This window comes from Toxotes jaculatrix, chromosome 18 (assembly GCF_017976425.1).
Source record: "Toxotes jaculatrix isolate fToxJac2 chromosome 18, fToxJac2.pri, whole genome shotgun sequence".
NCBI classification, from domain to species: Eukaryota; Metazoa; Chordata; class Actinopteri; family Toxotidae; genus Toxotes; species Toxotes jaculatrix.
This window is the reverse complement of record NC_054411.1, coordinates 11,081,903-11,102,771: the sequence shown is the minus strand read 5'-3', so window position 1 is coordinate 11,102,771 and position 20,869 is coordinate 11,081,903. Positions and strand designations below refer to the sequence as shown.

Here is a 20,869-nt window from a genome sequence, read left to right as displayed (position 1 = left end):
ATTGATTAGTAAATTCTGTGAAACTTTATGTAAAAGCAACGACAAAAGCCCGTTCCTTTCTTTGAAATACCTGAAGTTCTGTTTATGGAATGACGGCTGTGTGTGTGTCTCTCTCTCTCTCTCTCTCTCTCTCTCTCTCTCTCTCTCTCTCTCTCTCTCTCTCTCTCTCTCTCTCTCTCTCTCTCTCTCTCTCTCTCTCTCTCTCTCTCTCTCTATATATATATATATATATATATATATATATATATATATATATATATATATATATATATATATATGAACACACTTAATCTCAGTTATTTCATATGGACTCTTGCCAGTGTCAGAGTGTGACTGGGGGGAAAAATGTAATTTAAACGTTAACTGATGAAAATTCCAGCAGTATTAGGATATATTAGGCTTATATAACTTAATAGCATATTGTTCAATCACCATCAAACAAGGCACATGACCAAGACTGTCCTACAAGGACACAGTAGTCAGCAGTGGGTGGCATTTCCCAGTAAGATGTCAGTGTTCTGGGCTAATTTGCATTTTAGTAAGTGTCCATTTGTTTACACCCAGATCTACGTGGCACTGAGTTTAGTTGGAGTTCCCGGTGCATCAAGATGCAATGTAGTACACAATCTTAGTATAAAAAAAATAGAATTTAATGTGCATGTCATTAACTTCAGTTTGACACTCTTGAAAGTTATTACACATGAGAGTTCTGCAGCCTGACCTCTAAACCCTATCTCACTAAACATATTTGACTATATAATCACATGAGGATAAAATTACTTACTGTATTCAGATGCCACCTTGAACGCCCTTAGGAACATTCCACTCTTACTGAGACAGCACAATAGTCTTGATTGACAAAAGAGAAGCAGTCTAGCAGCATTAACTGGAATCAAGCACATTTAGCATAGTCAATTTTTAAAGATCTGTGCCCATAGAGCACAGTGATATATATTTTTTTTAAAAAGGCACATCGGCCACATTAAATGATTTATCATTAATGATCCAAATTCTGAATCAGTCTATACAAAAATATACATACAGTATCTGTGCAGTGAACAGGCTTGCTCAGAAATACAACATTGCACAATAGAACAACCCACATATTCAACAATATCCAGACATGTTTCCCCACAATAGAGGCCAGATATTTTTGGGACAAACACTGTTTTTGGACATGCCGTTATAAAATTAAAAAAAAAATTAAAAAAAATTCTCTTTGCTCAGTCCTGCTACAAGAAAACGTCCACCAGCATCCTCTTAGATGTCTGACTTCTTCTATGCAGAGACAGACTTGTGGACGGTTCTTTTGGGAGACATTTTAACCCAGGTGAGCAGAAGGCACTTAATCCGGGGTATAACTGCTGCGCCTGGCAGTGGATCCCAGGCACTGCAGGCCTGGTCCTCACCAGCTCAAAGCTCAGCAACTGAGTCCCACTTTGCGTCCACTCTTTAAGGCAATGCTCCCGTCTGTGCTGGGTCCACCTGACTCTGGTCCAGGTCACACTGGTTCGCTGTCCAGTGTAGGAGAATTTGGCAGTGTGTGCATTTTAGACTGAACGGATTCTCTTTGCGCGAGAGGAACTGTAATTGACTCAGGGGCAAATGTGGGGTTCACTATATGACTGTGCAAGTCAGTCTGTGTGGACTCTGCTGGTGCTGCTGGCTGCACTGTTTGAACTGGCAAATGTGAAGATACAGGCTCATCTGGTGAAGTAGAGGGCACTGATTCAGCATGTTTTATGTGACAGACCTGCGCCGGATCTGATGAATGTGTAGGCTCCTGGGGTTCTGAGGATGGGGGTGATGTGTGTGTTGGCAGGTGTTGAGCGCATGGCTCATTTTGTCTTTGTGGCCCTGCGTGTGTGTACTGGGCCTGTGTTTTTGCAAGCTGCTCTGCATTGGAGTAGTAAGGCAGGAATGGCCTCTCAGGTGCACAGGTCCGCATGGCCAAGTAGGTGTGCATCAGCAGGTGGGGGAAACGGGAAGTGAAGTAGGAGACAAAATCATCCGGGATAGAGCCCAGAGTCTCCTGTACCTCAGCAGGCAACTCTCGGTAATGGTGTTTCTGTCAGGGAAGGTCAGGCGTTAAATCTGATATTAGAAACCAGTTTCACTGTCACACCAAGCAGTTTATCACAGTCATCTTATCTTACCTTGTTTCTCATTGCACGTAACAGGTCTCTGACCGAGCCACCCTTATACGAGCGGAATTTCCGCAGATCTGCCAAAGAAAGAGAGAAAGAGAAAACCACTGGCATTAACCACATAAAGAATCACAGACCATTAACCAACAAGGAACCAGTGATTTTATACTGTAACAGAAATACCAAAACCTGGACTGATTAGTGCAAATTTGGAAATATAAAACAGAAAGGTGAGATGCATGATTTTTTTATGTTTTATCCAAATAACTGTCTGTCAGTGATACTTCAAAAATCAACAAACAGACAAGTATGGGAAGTAGGTAGTAGTTTTTTGTTTTATATATATATATATATATATATATATATATATATATATATATATATATATATATATATAAAAAGGTAGATGTTTTGAGTATACTTTCATACTATGCAGTTGTAATTACATGTACAACTGTATAACCACATAATAAGCTTACATTTATCATGACTATCTGTGCCACTGTCTTTATTGGTGCAAAGTCCAAAGATTTCAAGAACAGGCTTGTGGCAATACAGACGGGAAACAGCAGACATATCTAACCACCAACTGCAATGTCTTCATATGACAGGATACAGCATTCAGTGCAGCAGTGAATGTACATCCGGCTTGTAGCTAAGCATTTCTAGCTCTAAAATAAAATACTAATCTGGTCAAATTGTGGAGTGCTATACTATAAATGTAAGTGCCAAGAAATTCAAGAAACAGGACTGTTTTCTAACAGTTAGCTCCTGATGCTTGTATTTGACATGTTGTGTAAACTTTAGCCATTCTCAGACCTGTCTGCAGTGGCACTGTAATATGCTCTCTCCAGTCACCCTTGACAACAGCCCTCCCTCCTCTCTCCAGCTGTCTCACGATTGGTCCGTCCAGCGGTTCCTTTTCTATTCTGTCGCTCACATCCTGCAAGTAGCCACAAAGAAACAAAGTCAGCAAAAGGCAGCCTGAAGTTGTATTCTCATTCAAAACAACTCTTTATTTTAGAAGTCAATGAATGCATGTGAAGATGCCTGAGAGTGGGTGTACATAGGCAGCCTGTACTGCACTAAGATGTGGTTTGTGTAAGCAGAGGTTTAAACCACATCAGGGGAAGCCCAGAAATGTTATCTATACAATAAGTAGTGAAGTTGTCAGATAAGCAGAAAAAACAGTGACAGAGACCTGAAAGAACTGTAGCTCCTTCTCCAGGCTCCAGAAGAAAGGGTGTTTGAGAACACTCTCAGCTGAAGGCCTCCGGTGAGGCTCCATGCACAGCATTTGCTCTATTAGATCTCTGGCTACAATGTCCTCTGTAAATCATTTGTACAAAAAAAAAAAAAAAAAAAATCAATCAGATATTTTTGCCCTCAAATAACCATCCCCACATTTGTATCAAACACTTCTAACAACCAGTCACAAAATCGTCATACTACACTCTATACGTACTTAATAATCTACATTTACCAGCAACTACATTTGTTTTAATACATGTCTGGAATTGATCAGAGACAATAAAACTGAAAGTTTGGCCCTCACCGTGTTTGTCAGTTTGCAGATGATCGAGGCCGTATGTGCCCAGCAGAATGTTTGCTTGCCTCTGCAGAGACTTGCCGAAAGGGTGGCTTCCCTGAGACACCACGTAGTAAAACACACAACCAGCAGAGAAAATATCAACAGCGCAGGTCTGCAGGAGAAAAGAAAAAGAAAGAAAGGAGGTCAAAGTACGGCATATAAGGAAACAGAATACTTCACTCAACAACATTTGAATAAAGTATCGAGTCACATATCCTACTGCTGGTTTATTTAGTTAACTGCGTTAACCTGGCTACCATGAGACAAATGGCTACTACAGCTCGAAACCAACAGACTCCAAGGGGTCCATCAGGGGAACAACCAAGAATTAATCCTTTGGTTATCAAATTGTGCCCAGGTGTCAGCACAGCAAGCTCTGTGAACACTTCTTCAACTTTTAATGTTTTTATGTGTGATCTCTCCTGATATGTTTGAGTGAGAGCTTAGGTGCCCTTGTTGTTTAATTGTAATATTTCTGTAAAACACAAATAAAGTGATTGCACACTTTTACACCTTGTGTTTCTTTAGTGAATTACGACAACCAAAAACACTTACAAGCACCATGAGAAAGCTGTTACTGCATCATGACTCACCGGGTTATCTTTGCAGTCCTCACTGAGAACCTCAGGGGCGATCCAGCCTTCAGTGCCAGGCACCCCAGACCTTCTACTGAAACTGTGGCGGCCCGCTGCGAGCTTCTTACACAAGCCAAAGTCTGAAATCATGGCTCGGACCCGACCGTGGGCATTGGGCATGGACACCAGAATATTGTGTGGTTTCAGGTCTCTGTGGACTGGAGGATGAAGTAGAGAAGAAAAAAAAAAACAAAAACAAGCAGTCAGTTACTTCAGTTGTGTAGCTGTAGTTCGGCAGCAAGCAATAATAAATAATAACGAGTAATGTGAAAATGATTTTGTATTCAAGGACGGATACCTATGTTGAGAGAGTGCAGATGGGCCAGTCCTGACATGGTTTGCTGAAGCAGCATGACTGGCTCTAGTCCATGACGGTCAAAATCTTTCCTCTCCACATACTAGAAAGATGAAAGACAGCAGTCAGTGAAGTCCAAAATTAATTTTTGTGCTCTGTGAATAATGACGCATGACAAAGAATTCTAACTTTTTCCTTCAACGTATTACCGAACTTTAAAAATCACAATGTTCATTTGACCTTTCGCAGCACAGCTTTATGCAAATGACACAGAAGAGGTAGTGAATCATTATGAAAACATTAACTAAACCAAGGCTGCAGTAAAAGCACTTGAATTTTGCTGAAGGACAACACACAATTAACTCAGCCTTTCCCTGTCTCCAAAGAAGTATGTCAGTGAAAAGCTATTCATTACCTCCTGAAGTGAAGCAGCACACAGCTCAATGGCGATATACTGGAACTGACGGTCCCTCTCAGTGCAGAAGTAGCGGATGACATTTGGGTGCTCGTCTGACTCCCTCAGCAGCTGAACTTCTCTGTCTGCAAAGCTGAAGCACTCTGGGAGAATTCTCTTCACTGCCACTGGACGGTTGTCAAACTGACCCCTTGTGGACAAACAATGGAAATACAACATTGTAATAAAGTTACATTTTTTTCAGTATTTTACAAAGTTAACTAAAATTATGAATAATCATTGACTCACTTGTACACAATGGTGCCCTCAGCACCATGACCCAAGACCTCTTTGGGATGGAATGTTATGTTGCCCACACGGACAACATTGGACTCCTCCTCTGATAAGACAAAAGTGAAAATTGGTTTGAAACTGTTATTAAAGTGCAGAACAGGTACAACATCAATCAATTTCCAAAAGTGCAAACGCAATGGAAATTTCTCTTACCTCCATCTTCGTGCTCAGTGGCCGAATTGCCCAACTCAGACACGGACAGATTGGAGTGGTTGGAGGCGCGGGGGGTGATGTTGGGGCTGCTGTGGTCTGAGCATTCAGAACGAGTGCGGGCCACCTCCAGGTAGTCGGTGTCGGAGGCCAAGCCCAAGCCCACGTCCGCAGGGGGAAACGGCTGCTGTCTTTGGAGTAGCTCCAACCTCTCCTCCATCTGTCTCTGGAACTCCTGGTGCTGCAGCTGCTGCTGCTTGTGTACACTCTGTGGCAAGAGAGGACACTATGTCTCCAGCTTTTAAAGTAACAAACCTGTGAATTTGTGACACTGTTGGTATATTGTTTGGTCCCTTTAACACTTTTATGTGTGTAGTTAAGTGTAATAATCACTGCAGCCACTTCATTACTAATTACTGACTACAAGCCATTTTCAAGGCTGTAGTTACTACGTATTTTTCAGATTAAGATTTTACATAAAACACATAAAATTATAAAATGCATTGTTCAAGATTTAACCAGAGGTTTCCAACCTTTCTGATTTGTGACTGATTACAAAAAACAGATAGTTCCACCAAAGAGAGACTTCTCCTCTAAAAACGTTTTGTTCTTTAACAAAGATTGGAGAAAAGTCAAAAAAATTAATACAAACATATGTTTCCTATTCAATCAAACATCTCACCACCCCAGATTTATCTAGTGACCCTTTGGAAAAGTCCGACCTCTAAGTTGGGAGGCACTGGACAAAAGTCCCCAGCTGTATATAAAGTAGATAAAAACAGCTCCAGCGGTGGTGTTAGACTTACTTTGGGGTAGGTAATCACAAAGGCCACCCATCCAGCCAGGAGGAAGGTGGAGAAGATGATTGTGGCCATGTCTTTGAGCATAGAATCCACTGGAGCCTCTGGACGCACAGTGCGACCACTGGCCCCGGGTTCTTGGATTGATGTTCGAGGCTGGGGAGAAGGGGGGCCATCATCCATACCACTATCATTCACCTTCTATGACATGGTGGGAGGGGGGAAAGCAGAAGTAAGGACAGGGAGGAAGAGGGTGAGAAAACCTGCACCAATACTTTGATAAATTTGTAAAAACAAAACATCTCATGGATCACACACTGACACAGACCTCCTCTACTTTCTTGTCAGTGGTAGGTGGGATGACGTTGCCTTGATTGCGAGGGAGGCTGTCAGGGAACTTCTCCAGGATCTTGGTGTGAGCTTCAGGGGGCGTCTCATGATGACCTGAAATGCAAATGTGAATTTTTTTTTTTTTTTAAATAATCTTCTTCATCACCAGGAGCAGCAGAATCATGGGTATTTGTCTGACCCAAACACTTTTATTAGTTGTGATACTTTCAGTATTTATAGTTTCCTGTTTAAATGGCAAGAAAACTACACTACACTACATTTCAACATCCAGCAGAGGGCAGCCTCACTGTAACACAGACGAAGTGCAACGGGCCATTCAGGGCCCTACACCTACACATGTCATGAATAGTAATGGGAGTCTCTCAGTGTGCAGTAATAATGGTTTTATAGAGGTATTCTTGATGCACAAATTGTTAAAGTGAAACTAAGACATTTTCCTTTTTAGGTAGCGGCCATGAAACCCTTTTCCTCACTGTCCCAGGTAAGACAGATAAGAATATGAAAGAAGACAGTTTACAACTGATACTACTCATATTACTGTCTGATGTTTGTAGTAATGCAATACCTATCAGGAGCAGGTAGTTTCTCATGAAGTTGATTCGGTTTTGCTCTCGAAGTGCAGAGTTGAACTTGACACTGGTACTGGGCGTGATGACACACTCTTTGTCCTCTTCAGTCTCCTGGCTATCAGGACCCTCAAGCATGGGAAAGGTGCTGCCGCGAGGCTGTGGATACACACACACAAATGTTTCACAGGATTACATGAAAAAAAGCTCAACAATACTTCTCTAAAGGAAGCACACTACTATTGCAGAGGGCCAAGCCTGTGAAGCAGAGTGACTTCAGCTGGAGCAAGCTAGTGGAACAAGAACCCATTAAAAAAAAAAAAAAAAAAGATAAATTACTACGGAAAGTAAATTCCACATATTTTAACAATAAAACTACATGTTTTATATTCATGTCTCACTGATAAGGAATGTGTTTTGCTTAAATGAAAATATGCATGTAACGGTCACTCACCACCACAGTGACTCCATCATGCACCAGGGAGGGAGAGGCGTACAGACTGGTGGAGTATTTACCCACATACAAAGTGGCCCTGGAAAAGCAAGCAAAGTCAAATTAGTGCTTGCTTAAGTGTAAAAGTACCTTACACCATGCTTCATGGTAACAGAAGTGTGATACCTCTGATAATGACAATAGTAATAATAATAATAAGTCATGAGAGCAGGAGTGTATGTACAGCTATAAATCCAAACTTCTGAAGTATTCTCAGAGTTCTCCATTACCTCCCCTAAACAGGCAAAGCTTTCACGACAGATCAACCTCTGAAAGTGCTATTTGTCATTTTCTGCAGAAGCGGGTGTGAACACAACATATAAAAACAGAACAGTACTGAAGTGTGAAACCAGAGTTGAAACCAGGCCCTTCAACACCCCCTTTAAAGATATTACATGTCTAGACTCCCTCCTTCAACATTAGGCAATCTTACACTGATCGTCACACTGAAGACACTGAAGGTTCCAACATGTTTAAGACTCTTGGCCAATCCCTTTTTAAAAGTTTAGTTGGGGTTTAAAAGAAGACAACCCAATACAAATGAGAAATGTTGTAACAATAAGAAAAATAAAAGCCTACAAAAGCTGACCTTGACAAAACATGAGTGAGTCATTACTCTTGCTGCTTACATGAACTTATTCTTGGGCTTCTGCTCTTTGGGAAATGGGTATTTCCACTGGGTAATGCGGCCGACCTCTCCAGACATGAAAGTGAGGTAACGTAGGGTTTCCACGGCCACATTAGTATGAGGAACTTTGCGGAGGCCCTCACGTTGCCAGATATACATGGCGACCACCGGAGAGTTGTAGTTCTGAACCCACTGAACGTCTCCAGATTCACTGTCCACGGTCACCACAAGGCCGTCACCGTTGGACACAAAATGAGCCATCTCTGTGGGGAATCAAAGAGTGGACATGTTATTGGCACTGTCTAAAGCTACATAAAGAGCAAGAGTGCCTAAAAGTCTTACTGTATTTGGTGTCATCATCAGGAAGGGTGGAGGCATAGTCAGAATAGGTGGCATTCCAGCGCAGCTCTCTGCTCTTGGTGTCATACATGGTGATGGTATACTCTAACAGGGAGATGAACAACAGCGACTTATCCACACAGGAAAAAAAAATACTGCATTGTTTTGCTTTCCTTATGTAACATACACAAAAGCCGACCCTTGAGTATCCATTTCTTGGAAAATGCAAAGGGGTATTAAATTTCTTTTGCTTCAAAGATGGGATTCATAGAATAAAAAAATGTGGGGACACTGTGAAACAAAATCCAGCATAAGTGAAACTGGGTGACAAAGTGTGCTTTGACTTGACACAGAGTCAACCATTTATAGCAAATATTCAATTTGCAGGGCTACAATTACCACCCCAGCTCCCTCAGATTTTAAGCACTGCAGGGACAGACTGGGAGCTGGTGGTTATGTTTAGGTGGGGGCGAGGATGGAAGAAGAGGCAGGAAATAAATAAAGGTCTCCCACAGTCTGGGGTTAGAGCATGCAAGACAAAAAGGCCTGGTGATATGCCATATTAAATCAACAATTGATTGGATGGGCTCGGGAAAAAAAGGGGAAAATAGGGGGAAAAAATGCTGAACTTGTGTTGCTGGATTTACCTGTGCGTCCCAGATACAGAAGAGATGAAGAGGGACACAGCATCTCAGCAAAGGAGGAAGTCAAAGTCTGCTGCTTCTCACCAGTCAACAGGTCCACCACATACCACAAGTCCTGTTTCTTACCTGTTTATGATCACATAGAAAACCCACACAGAAAAAATGAGCCATATATTATATTCTGTACTTAATGTCATTCTGTCTCTATATATTGTTTTTCAGCTACTGCTACTTTTGTTAACTCTGTAAATGTGACACCTATTGCATATCCACCCTGGAAAAGGGTTGCTCTTGTAGTGAACATTTCATATTAATTCTGTGTTACCTTCATGTACCCAAGCACACTGCATGACTTTCATGTACTGGTATCTAATTTTTCTAAAGTTTTCCTTCTTCTTCTCTATCCCTAGAGTTTCAACAACACTCTTTTTCCCTATTTTTCTGCTTAAGGTTTATTTGTGGTGTTTTTCCTTATCCAAATCGAGGGTCTAATTACAGAAAATGCAAAAACGCTCAGAAACAAATTTGTGATTTTGGCCAATCCGTAAAAAAATGACTTGATTATCTACAGGCAAATTAACATGTAGCTATTTAACCTTAACAGTGATGGGTGCTGCCATTCTGTTATTAAATAACCAGCCCATGGCCTCTTGGTGTTTGCATCTTACCTGTTTTATCACTACAGGGAGCAGCAATAATATCCTAATCAAAATTATCATTATAGCCAAATGTAAAAACCACAAGTTAGGAAACGGTCTCTTCGATTCACAGTCCACCTGATGAAGGAGGACGGTTTGGCCTAAGAATTCCCTCAAACTGAGATTTAAAGAGTGAGAACTCAAGCATTTTCAGACCTTTGCATCTCCAACATGCTTTGTGCTGGCAGCAGCTTCAGCTGAATGAAAACAAAAGCTTCACTCATAATGACAGTGGGGAGGCAAATGTCACCCGCTTCCCTTTAAACAGTGACACACAGTCACTACCCACCGCTGGCTGTTGTAAATTCAAAAGAGCACAGGCTACTACCGCAGCTTGAGTGGAAAAGTGAGCTACTGTAACGTATTCAGATAACACCTGCTCATTTAGGTGAGGAACTGCACCGGGACATGGACTGCACACGTTTATGGATAAGGAAACCTGTGACCACAATTCATTTCAGTTCAGTTGTAGCATACAGAACAATGTGTTTTGTAAAAGGGCATAATTTCTATTTGAGGATTAGCCTTACCCATGTAAAGGATTCCATCAGAACTGCGACATGGAGAAGCCTGGACCAACTCTGGGATAGTGAATGGTAATTTCTGTTCGAGAGCAATGAACAAACATTAGCTTACCATAACATCCTGTATGTATTAATAATATGTGAAAAGGGAATGTGCTTTTCTATAGAACAGGGAACTGAAGATTCATAGTAAAGAGGGGAGATTAGAATTTGTGATAAAGTTATTTCCTCTTACTGTAAGGCCTTCGCTGTTCTTTCCTCCCAGAGAGTACAGGCTGCCATCATTTGGATCAGGCAGAAAAGCTGGCCTGGTGGCAAGAGCAAAGAAGATACAGCATTATATTTCGAGACCGCAAAGGGAGATTATTTAAGCAATTAGTCTGAGTGACAGACAAGACAAGTTCAACAGGTTAACATATCCCTTTGCATTCACCGTCTTTTGTTACAGAGAGGTGCAAGGCACAAGGATATATGTGTGTGTGACCATGTGGAAAGTAACTCAAATATACGTACTCTGCCACATGTGTGGGGACCTGAAGAACTGGATCTGAGAAAGGGAGACAAGATGCAAGTCAGGATAGACAAGAATATTAACAAACAATGAAAACCCCTGCCATTAGCTGTTGTGTAAGAGAATGACATGAACACTGGTGACATTCAACCACACAGAACACAAAGTCCAAATGAAAACGGATTCCCTTATGGCAAACATGAAAGGCAAACAGTCATGTTGGCAAACAGATTTCTGTGAATAAGTCACACGTGTAACAACTATGGGAACAACTTGACTGTTTGACGAGATCATATTAGATCATTTCCTCTAAAAAGTACAGAAACTTTTTGACTTGTTGATGAACCTGTGAGGTAAAACATCCAACAAACAAACTCAACAAAGCAAGGGGTCACTACAGAAAGCACATTTCACCGTTGGAGGTTCACAAGGCCCAACAAAGAAGAGTTTCATCTGATTTCAATATTGGAGATAAAGTCTGGCTACAGATCCGGCTACATTATACATTTGCCTCCCTGAAATGTCCCCCCAGGGACAGGTGCTTAAAGAACCACCCCACACCATGTTTACCACACGTTTCATAAATCTCACTGCCTACAATTTTCCAAATTGTGTAATAATTTATGCTACCTTATGGGCAGTTATTAGCTTCCATTCATCAGAGAATGAAAATCAGTTTGTTTTAAAATCAACATAAGAGACTGGAAACTCGCTTGAGATACAGTACAAAATGTATGTTGTGCAGATATTTCTTATCAATCCATGCTTTCAAACAAAATCCATTACATTATGATGGATTACTTATGCAATTATGTTTAAGGTCTCTGCAAGTTGATATTTTCATTCACTGTGGCATGAACAACAACTAATAGCTGTATGGAAGGAGGGAAAAAAAGGATAAACATTTGGAAAAGGGTACTTATGCGGTTCTCTAAGCCAAAGAAAGATAAAACATTACCCTGTGTCTTTAAGCCAAAAGCCAAAGTGTGAAGCTCAAACCTTCATTGCTACTAGACAAACACACACCTCTCTATGGTGTGAACATACAGGGCGTGGGCCAGATGGTGTTGATCTCTCTGGAGGTTCCCAAAGGGGTCAACAATAGCCTGTGTGTGTGTGTGTGTGTGGTGGTGGTGGAGGGAATTACCTAAAGGCGACTGTTGTGCACCAATGACTGTTGTGTTCAAGAAGCACTGGCATTCATTAAACGTAATTGCAGAGGCTGGCGACCAAACAATGGTTTTCTACACTGCTTAGAAAGACGTTAACTCTGATTGGCTGAAATACAAGAACATGTTTGCAACCTCAACAGGGAGTGACAAGAAAACAGTGACAGGACATACATGTGGGCTGAGTTGCACTGTCTTGGTCCAGGGAAATCATTTCTGCTACCCCCTCATTATGTGGGTGTATGGTTGCCTGACTGGAGCACAACAACAGGTGTGTGCAAAGCCTGGTTCAGAACTGGTCAAATTTATATTCAATGGCTCTTCCAGGAAAACAGATGATGCGGAGGAAGCAGCCTCTGCCTCTGATTATTAATGATTTGGGCATTAGGTAGACCTCACCAGGATTTGTAGGCTCAAACCACTTCAGTCTGCTATAGTTTATAGCCGGGTACCAGTGAGGAAAATGTATGTATAATACAGGAAGAACCTTCAACAGTCATATTGTGTCTCTTATTCTAACAAAGACAAACTTCAAAAACAACAGGAAATGTCTTTGACTTTCTATGTACGTTACCCAACAGCCCTTCAGTCTATCTTATCTTGTGTAATTTAAAAACATATAGTGGCTACATTAACATGGTTACCACAGTACACGGTGTGTGTGCAGGTGATACTACAGCAAAGCTGCTTACCCATGCCCACTCTGACCTTCATTGCAAGCTATATTTGCCCCTGTCTAAGTTAATAATTACCCAGTTTCCATGCCTAATGACAACATCTCTGAGCATTTTCCTCGCCTAAACACAAGATTTAATGCGAGAAAGTGTTTCCTACAACTAATAAATGCCAACAGAAGGAACTCATCAGTAATTTAAATGAATTACAAGTACATTATTATAGAAAATACATTCTTTTTTGTTTATCAACTGGTCATGATTGAAAATATGGACCTGATTTACTCCATGGTGGTGGTAACAAACCCTAGACAGTATGAGACAAAAACGATAATAGGTTTAACTCTAGTATTAGAAGTGGCATCCCGCTTGAACGGTTCGGTTTAAATTTTAATTTACATCTTTCTTTTCACACTGGGATAACTGATTATGCTTTTACATAAAATCAATACACCAATTTAAAAAAAACATTAAATATTGATTATGGTGATTTGGTATAATGTAAGATCCTGTGCTTAGCCTGTATACCAGTTACAATTGCAAAACCCTTATACCCTCAATTACATAAATTAACACTGCAACTGACAAAAGCCAAAAGCACCTTCCTGTGGTTTAAAAAAGAGCAGTGGGTTCTCATTGTGTTCCCTGTGGCAGCACACAAAGCACTTTGTTTTTGCAGATGTAACCTGAATAAGAAACAGTGCCCTGAGACAGGCCTACAAACAATAACCTGAGTTACACTTGACTCTAGTCCTCTCCTCTTACCTTCTTTCAGAGTCCATTTGATAGAGCCTGATTTTTTACTAACAGCATGCAAGTTTCCATCCAGGGTGGACACAAAGAGCAGGCTTTCCGGAAGGGAAACTGTGCTGGCACTGCAAAACCCCTGCAGGAACACAATGCAAAAGAGTCAAGGAGGTGTACTGTAAACAACAACATCTCTACTCGGCACTAAAATATATCGGCACAACTTATTTGTGAAGCATGTAAATCAAAAGCGATCACATATTCAAGTTAAAATCTGACACTGGAAAGCAGGCATGAGTGAGCATGCATGTGCCCTCTTAGATCCACAGATTAGGCTAAAATGTGTGCGCCTGCATTAGGGTTGTGAATAATAGCTTCAGTCACTACTCACTCAGGCATTACTTATCTTAACACACACCTGGACCAAACATTAATAATATGTTGAAATGACAGCATGCCAATGAAATTATTCACACACTGGTGTGAAGAAATCTGGTGGGCGATGATTCATTGTGTGTGTGACAAATGATACTACATTTTCATCATCACCCCAGTGTGGGTAGCTGGAAGGGAGTGGGGTGGAGGGCTGCCCCAAGCAGTATGCCACCTTGGCCTGCTTTACAAATCAATGAGCCTCAAATCAATACCTTACAATGACAGTTGAAGAACACACTGGGAGGGGGGCTGACTAGTTTGGTGACTGAGGGCAGGCTGCTGAATGAACTCTCAGAGGGTTTGGAGCTAACAGCCAGAGCAGACGGTTGCAACGTGGAGGAAGGTAAAGAAACTGGACATGAGGCTGAGCATGAGTGCATGTTCTGTCAGCATTACACTCCTGCTAACAGACAGCATACCCTATATGGCTGCTTTGGCTTTATTTAAAAGATTTTGCAATGAACCGATTGAAAGAGAGTGCTTCAACTTCATTCTGCACAGACGAATAGTGGGCTGCCGGGCCATATGGGAACCCGTCTTTCCAGAACCTTTTACTCCCACTCAGAAATACGAGGAACATAACCAGCCATGGGAACACGTGAATGGATGGGTTCATTATATGACAGAAGTAGACAGTGCATGTGACAAAGAGGCAATACACTCATAGTCAGAGACAGAAAGGTAAATCAAAATGAAAGAAAGTCCAGTATAAACAACTGAACCCAAAACCACTACAGCAGCTCAGTGACCCGGCCTCATGACTTGGCTTATACACTGTGGGTGACGTATGCTCCACTCACCCACTATGGAATTCTAAAAACGCTGCTCTTGATAACCAAGCTGTGGGCTTCTTATGGTTTTTGGGCACAGAAGAGGTCCAGCTAGGGGATTTTGGCTGCCCACCATACCAGAGAAAACCAGATAAACTCAGCCTGACCAGTATTTCTACTTTCATATGAGCTGCCAATTGTTTTCCTAGACATACTTTTTGTATTCCGATAAACTTATTATCAGACAGAGAGTATGAGCACTATTCAGTGGCCCACTATCAGGGTCAGATCAGAAATAAAAAACCTGGGTCTGCCACTAAATCTGCCATCTTTACCACAGGAGTCTTAGAAAAGCTGGGCAGCTGAGACAGACCTCATTCTCCTGCTGAACCATAGCCGTATTGATCAACATCCCTGACTAATCCCCCTGAATGGATCCCTGGGGGCAGTGCAAATAGCCCCCACATATAATGTGAATTATCAATTTATTATTACTAACACACTCTTCTGAGCATTTAGCCACTTTTGAAGAGATAAGGAAGGGTGGGGGGCTGTGGGGCTGAAGTGCTCTTAAGCCAGACACAAACAAACCACCAAAGCTATTAAGTTAGGCCTCAGCATGTGGCAGGGAGAGCTAACGCAATCACCATCCGTCAGGGCGTTTCCTCTTGGTGCTACAATGTGTATTTCCTTAGAAAACCAAAAACTGACCAGTACCATACAATCAGAAAGGGGCGAGTGGGTATTTTACGACGCTCACTTCTTTCTCCCTACGTGTTCTTCATCTTATGTTTGGGGAAATACTAGCATGTTATAATTGGCTAAACAGAAACCAAGTCGAGTCCTTCCACATTTGCCTGCATATCCCCTGCTGTAGTCTCACATCCTATACAAGCATTCTAGTCAATATTGTGCACCTGCGCCTGTTCCCAGTCGCAGGGCGTCACACAACTGTGCTGGTAGAATCATAACTAATCTGTTTCTTGGGCCCCCTTTAACCTCTGTTACGGTTCTTGGTTTCGCAAGCAAATAACTTTCTGAACATCTGTTAGTCTCCTAGCTTTTGGATGGAAGCTGATATTCAACAACTGGTGAATATTTTACATTGCTAGGCTTCAGTGACATCTGGTTTACAATGTCTGGCTGCTCAGGTTATAAGCTTATTAGAAGACTGACATATCTGGCATTCTCATTTCCTTATTCTGAGTATAACAGAAATGTTGAGGTGTTGCGTAAGCGAGTTACATAATAAGCACAAAACTGGGCGAAACCAAAGTCTTGGCAAGTTCTGAGGTCTTGACTTTCCCTTCTGCAATGAGGCCAGACATGGCTTAAAGAGACACAGACTACAATGCTCATGATATCACTGGCAGCAGGCTGCAGTGTTGCAGTGCTTCACAGCCTATTGCATGGCAGGCCAACCTGAGCACAGGGCTGGCTGTAATTAGCAGCTTTCCCACTGAGTGTACACAAGCACTTTGGTAGTACTCCTAGGAGTGTTAGGGTTTAAGCAAAAGCAGAAAGAGAGGAAAGAGAATTGCTAGGGTAAAGACCTGGCTCCACTGGCTGATATTCTTTACAAATGACATGATAACTGGTCTTAAACATCATTCAAAAAGTATCAGAAAATAAACAAGGCAACAAATAAGCCTATCCCACTGTCTCACCATCATGACTGACCATGGTCGGACTGAATAACCACCTAGAGAGCAAGGGAGACTGTATTCTATATGGCTTGATGAACTGAGGTCTAACTGAGCGTGTGAAAGGGACACAAAGATTTTTATTTGTTGTCTTGACCTTTCAGAGAGCTCTGTGTTATTTAGAGATGCACAAAGGGGAAAATGCTCTTTAGGATAAGGACACTGGTGCCAAATGTGATGAAATATGAGAGGATGTAATGAATCCTTTCTGAAATTGGTACTAACAAAAATAAAAAAATTAAAAATGTAAGTGGTGATTCTCACTGAAAATAACATAGGTAAAAGACATGATGTAATGTGGTGTCATCTGCAGCTCATGTTCAAAAACAGGAAACAATTGGTGATTTGTATCAAATATTCAACACCAAACAACTTCACAAGTCCTGACAACAGTGTCTAGAGACAATCTCATGTTTCTAGATGAGAACTTGACTAAAGGATATGTTCTAGTCTTAACTCTCCAAGGTATTAATTGGCCTGAAATAGCTGTTAATAACTAACTTAATTTCTGTTGAAAAGTGGCACAGTCTCCCCATCATTGGCTTGTCTGCAGCAATAAGCAGCTGTCTGCAGCTTGCTTGGGTGCAGGAAAAAAACAAACACAGGAACCAAGAAATACTCATCTCACCTCTGGTTAGTTGTCATGGGTGATGTAGTGCAGCAACATCTTCAAAAATATGCTTAGACAGTCAATTTGAAAAATCAGTTTATGTACATGAGGAAAGATGAGCAATGCAGCATCAAGAACAGCCTAATGATCCATCAGTCATTAAGTTCTATATGAAAGTGGTGATTTGAGGTGTCCCTTCAGGTCTGTGTAAAGATTACAGGCCTAGGGGTGTTTAATCTACTTCACAATCTCACCAGGCACAATTCAGTGACTGTTCAATGTGTTTCACAAGTTATAATTTAATGAAGATCATTGTGGAGACATTTAGCAACCTCCTCTGTGAACGCTGTCTCTATCAGTTGCTCTCCGCATGTTGTTGATTCAGTGGGGAGGATGTCACGTGTTGGCAGTTGCTCAGGCACACTCAGTCAAAGCACAGCCAATCTACTGTTGTGATAAGAAGTCTAAGATCACAACCTTTTAACCAAATCAGCATGCTTTTGTCCAATCTTCAGTCTGAAAATTAAAGCCATAAAATATGGCACTGGTGACAACGGTGGAACACAAGACAGCTAAAAATAGGTTTAAAGTATTACTGGCAACATTAATGTTATTAAGGGCCCACAGATGTGTGAGGTGAGGCATGAGCATAATGTGAGATGAATTTAAAAACAAACCGTAATAGCAGCTGAAATGTCTAGCTGGAGTTTAGTCACTGGCACATCCTCCTTACAATGGAAAATCAGCTGACTGTCAAAGTAGCTCAATTGTGATGAAGGGACAGTGAAAAGAAAGACATAATGAGTCCTTTCTTTGTAGCTCTTCCATCTGTATCTCCCCCTCCTCTCTCACACTCAGGCACAGACACACACACACACACACGTACATGCACTTGTCACTATCCACTATCTATAGATAGCTTATTCATTTGTTACCCTTACTCCACCACAGACTATCTCACAGGCTAAGAGAAGAACCTGAGACATGATAGGGGATTATAAGGCTACTTTAATCTGCTGCTTAGCTGTAGTGGTTTACTAGCTTGGTAGCTAATGGTTTCTGCCTCAAGTCTTTCTACAGATCTGGCTCAGTAAGCTATCTCCCTTCTGTGCGAGCCACTAACACAATGGAATTCCTTTTCAGTCTCCTTTGGTAAAATAGAAAAAAAAAAAAAAGAAATTGGTTACCCCGCATTGATACCACATTTCTATTCAATTACAACCTTCCCATGCAAGGTTGTTTGTACCATACAGCCAGAATTTTTCTACATCACTTAGTATTTCGAACATAAACAGAGATGTTTTGTGGTTATTTTGTGCCAACTAGCACAGTTTGTACATGATTTAATCAGCCTAACCTCAACAAATCATCACGTGTGACAATGCTGTGCTTTGACATGGAACTCTCAAAATTAGAGACTACAGATGGCACACACAAACACACAAAGCAAGTTCGGATGACAGGTACCAGTAAGAACCAGAGACAACTTTTTTCTAGCCTCTTTCGCTATTTCATCTTAATGTGTCCACTGTTTATCAAAGACCCCAATTATTATCAACACAACTCCTCATGTTACCACTTCAGAAACATGCAAACATAGTAAATGTTTATTTCTAAGGCTGCTGCTGGCGTGCAAGCACAGGGTGTGTGCTCAGGGTGGTGAAATGATTAGTTGTGTTTTCTTGAATTCAGCGGTTCGTTAATACGATTCTGAGATATCTGATGGCGCATTGATGAAATTAAGCTGAGTTGTGGAGAGCCTGGCTTAAAAATAAAACAATAAACATATGGTCCAAACACATACATACACAGTAATTCCTGATAGCCCCCTAACAGAAAGAGCTTTTTAGTAGTCCACAGGCATAAAATATTAAAAGGAGATGAAAACCTAAATTTCATGCTCTGAACCGGACTACTGGTTTCCTTGATTTGTAACACTGAACTGCTGAATTGGAAATGATCTATGATGACAATGCAGTGTAGATAAAGTTAATAACAAGTCTTCTAAAACACATTTAACGAAAAAAAGTAGAGCTTTCAGCCAGCAAGCTAACGTTAATGTTAGCTTACTTCTGTCAAGACAACATGCAGCACACAAGACAGAATTAAATTGTCCACTGAATGACAAATATTTTTAGATTAAACTAGTAATATTTGTGAGGCTGAGGACTGACAATTAGCCCCAGCTGAGTTAAAAGTGTGGTTTAACTGGTAACTCCGAGCTAATGTAATCTAAGTTAAGCTAGCTTATCCAGTTAGCCCTCTTACCTTTTGTGGGAAACCAGCGCAGCAAAGCAACGCCAAAATGCACCACACTAGGGCCCGACTGCTCGATGTCCAGTCCATATTTTGTGGTCTCAAACCGGGATAGACAGTTGGTCCGGAAGTCCGTTGACTACATAGAAAACGTGATTTGGCTCACAGGCACGCGTTACGATATCTATCATGAACGTTGCGAGGCTAAAGGCATTGATCCAGCGGCTGTGGACACAGCGTTGGTACGGTCTGCTTCTTCCTGAAATGAAAACCGTGGGGGTTGGACTTTGGGATAGATATCCAACAGAGTGGAGGAGGGGAAGTGTAGAGTCAGCGTGAACCAATGAGAAAAGGCCGACAGACACCGGATGTGGTATATAACAGATTCCGGGGGACATTTTCTGCAGCAGTTCACTTCATGAAAGCATGCTTCTTGTGGCTGTACCAGTCAGACTCGAAGCGCCTGCATTAAATATGGCTGGGAAGCGCTTTGTGTGCATGTTATCACATTATTGTTATGATACATGATTATTGGAGGTTGCAGGTAAGAACTATTCTGAAATTGCTAAAGCACCACAAGCTTGCATGTTGGAGCGAGACTAGGCCACGTCGGCGAGGAAAATGTGAAGGTAAGATTTCATTTCTTTTTATAACATCAAACTGCATATGCAATGTTTTTGTTTCACGTTTACTTACAGTATTTTGTCATTTACACAGAGCTGATGATAAACTCGGATTGATGCAGTGTTTTTGAGGGGATTGCACAATCACACGTGGACAGGCCGGTGGTGGACTTGCAGATGAAGGCCGCATAAGGTCCCATGATTTAATGTGAGTAATTATTGGAAAGAGGATTTTACTCATTTTTTCACTTTGGTTCATGAGTGATGATTTTCGTGCGTTAGACTTCTGATGAAAGATGAAGTCAACATTTATTCTGACTTGACTAACCAACACCAGTCTGATGTGTTTTTTTAGATAATCAAGCTCACTCACAGGTTTTATCTCATTTATACAGAAACTGGACTTGAGTGAGGAGGGCTGTCTGCAATAACAGCAGAGTAAGTGTCTTGAATTGTCTGAAAATGACTTAATGGTTGTGAGTGATGATCATGATGCGTTAGACTTCTGATTCAGTTTTGAAGATAATTTAGATCTGACACGACCCACCTACAGCAGTCTTTGATCAGTGGTGTTGCAATATCGAAGTTCATTAAATGTTTTTTTTTTTTCCTCTGCAGGGGTTAGACTGCGATGTCTGAGAAATGGACATGACTACTGTAAATCATAAGGTGACACCATTAATTAATACTTTTGCATACCCTCATTTAATTTTTGAACTGGAAAATAAACAAATCTTTGTATGAATATGAATAAAACCTTTG

The 20,869-nt window shown here is 41.3% G+C and overlaps 1 protein-coding gene and 1 long non-coding RNA gene across 2 annotated transcripts; one reads left to right on the top strand and one right to left on the bottom strand.

The window, feature by feature from the left end:
• Positions 1-628: 628 nt before the first annotated feature.
• On the bottom strand, positions 629-19,760 carry LOC121197933 (serine/threonine-protein kinase/endoribonuclease IRE1-like). The gene is made up of 22 exons (XM_041061710.1): positions 19,497-19,760; positions 13,729-13,849; positions 11,123-11,156; positions 10,845-10,917; positions 10,616-10,688; positions 9,391-9,513; positions 8,747-8,848; positions 8,406-8,667; positions 7,738-7,816; positions 7,283-7,442; positions 6,695-6,810; positions 6,373-6,567; positions 5,570-5,834; positions 5,372-5,462; positions 5,084-5,273; positions 4,672-4,771; positions 4,332-4,531; positions 3,703-3,850; positions 3,349-3,476; positions 2,967-3,090; positions 2,157-2,224; positions 629-2,068 (listed from the first exon to the last, which is right to left on the bottom strand). Exons 1-22 carry the CDS (start codon positions 19,572-19,574, stop codon positions 1,502-1,504), a joined length of 3,297 nt encoding a protein of 1,098 aa, XP_040917644.1. The 5' UTR covers positions 19,575-19,760; the 3' UTR covers positions 629-1,501.
• Positions 19,761-19,875: 115 nt separating this feature from the next.
• Positions 19,876-20,868, top strand: LOC121197935. The gene is made up of 4 exons (XR_005896302.1): positions 19,876-20,113; positions 20,202-20,315; positions 20,503-20,545; positions 20,726-20,868. It is a non-coding gene; the product is annotated as an uncharacterized LOC121197935 (long non-coding RNA).
• The last annotated feature ends 1 nt before the right edge of the window (position 20,869 follows it).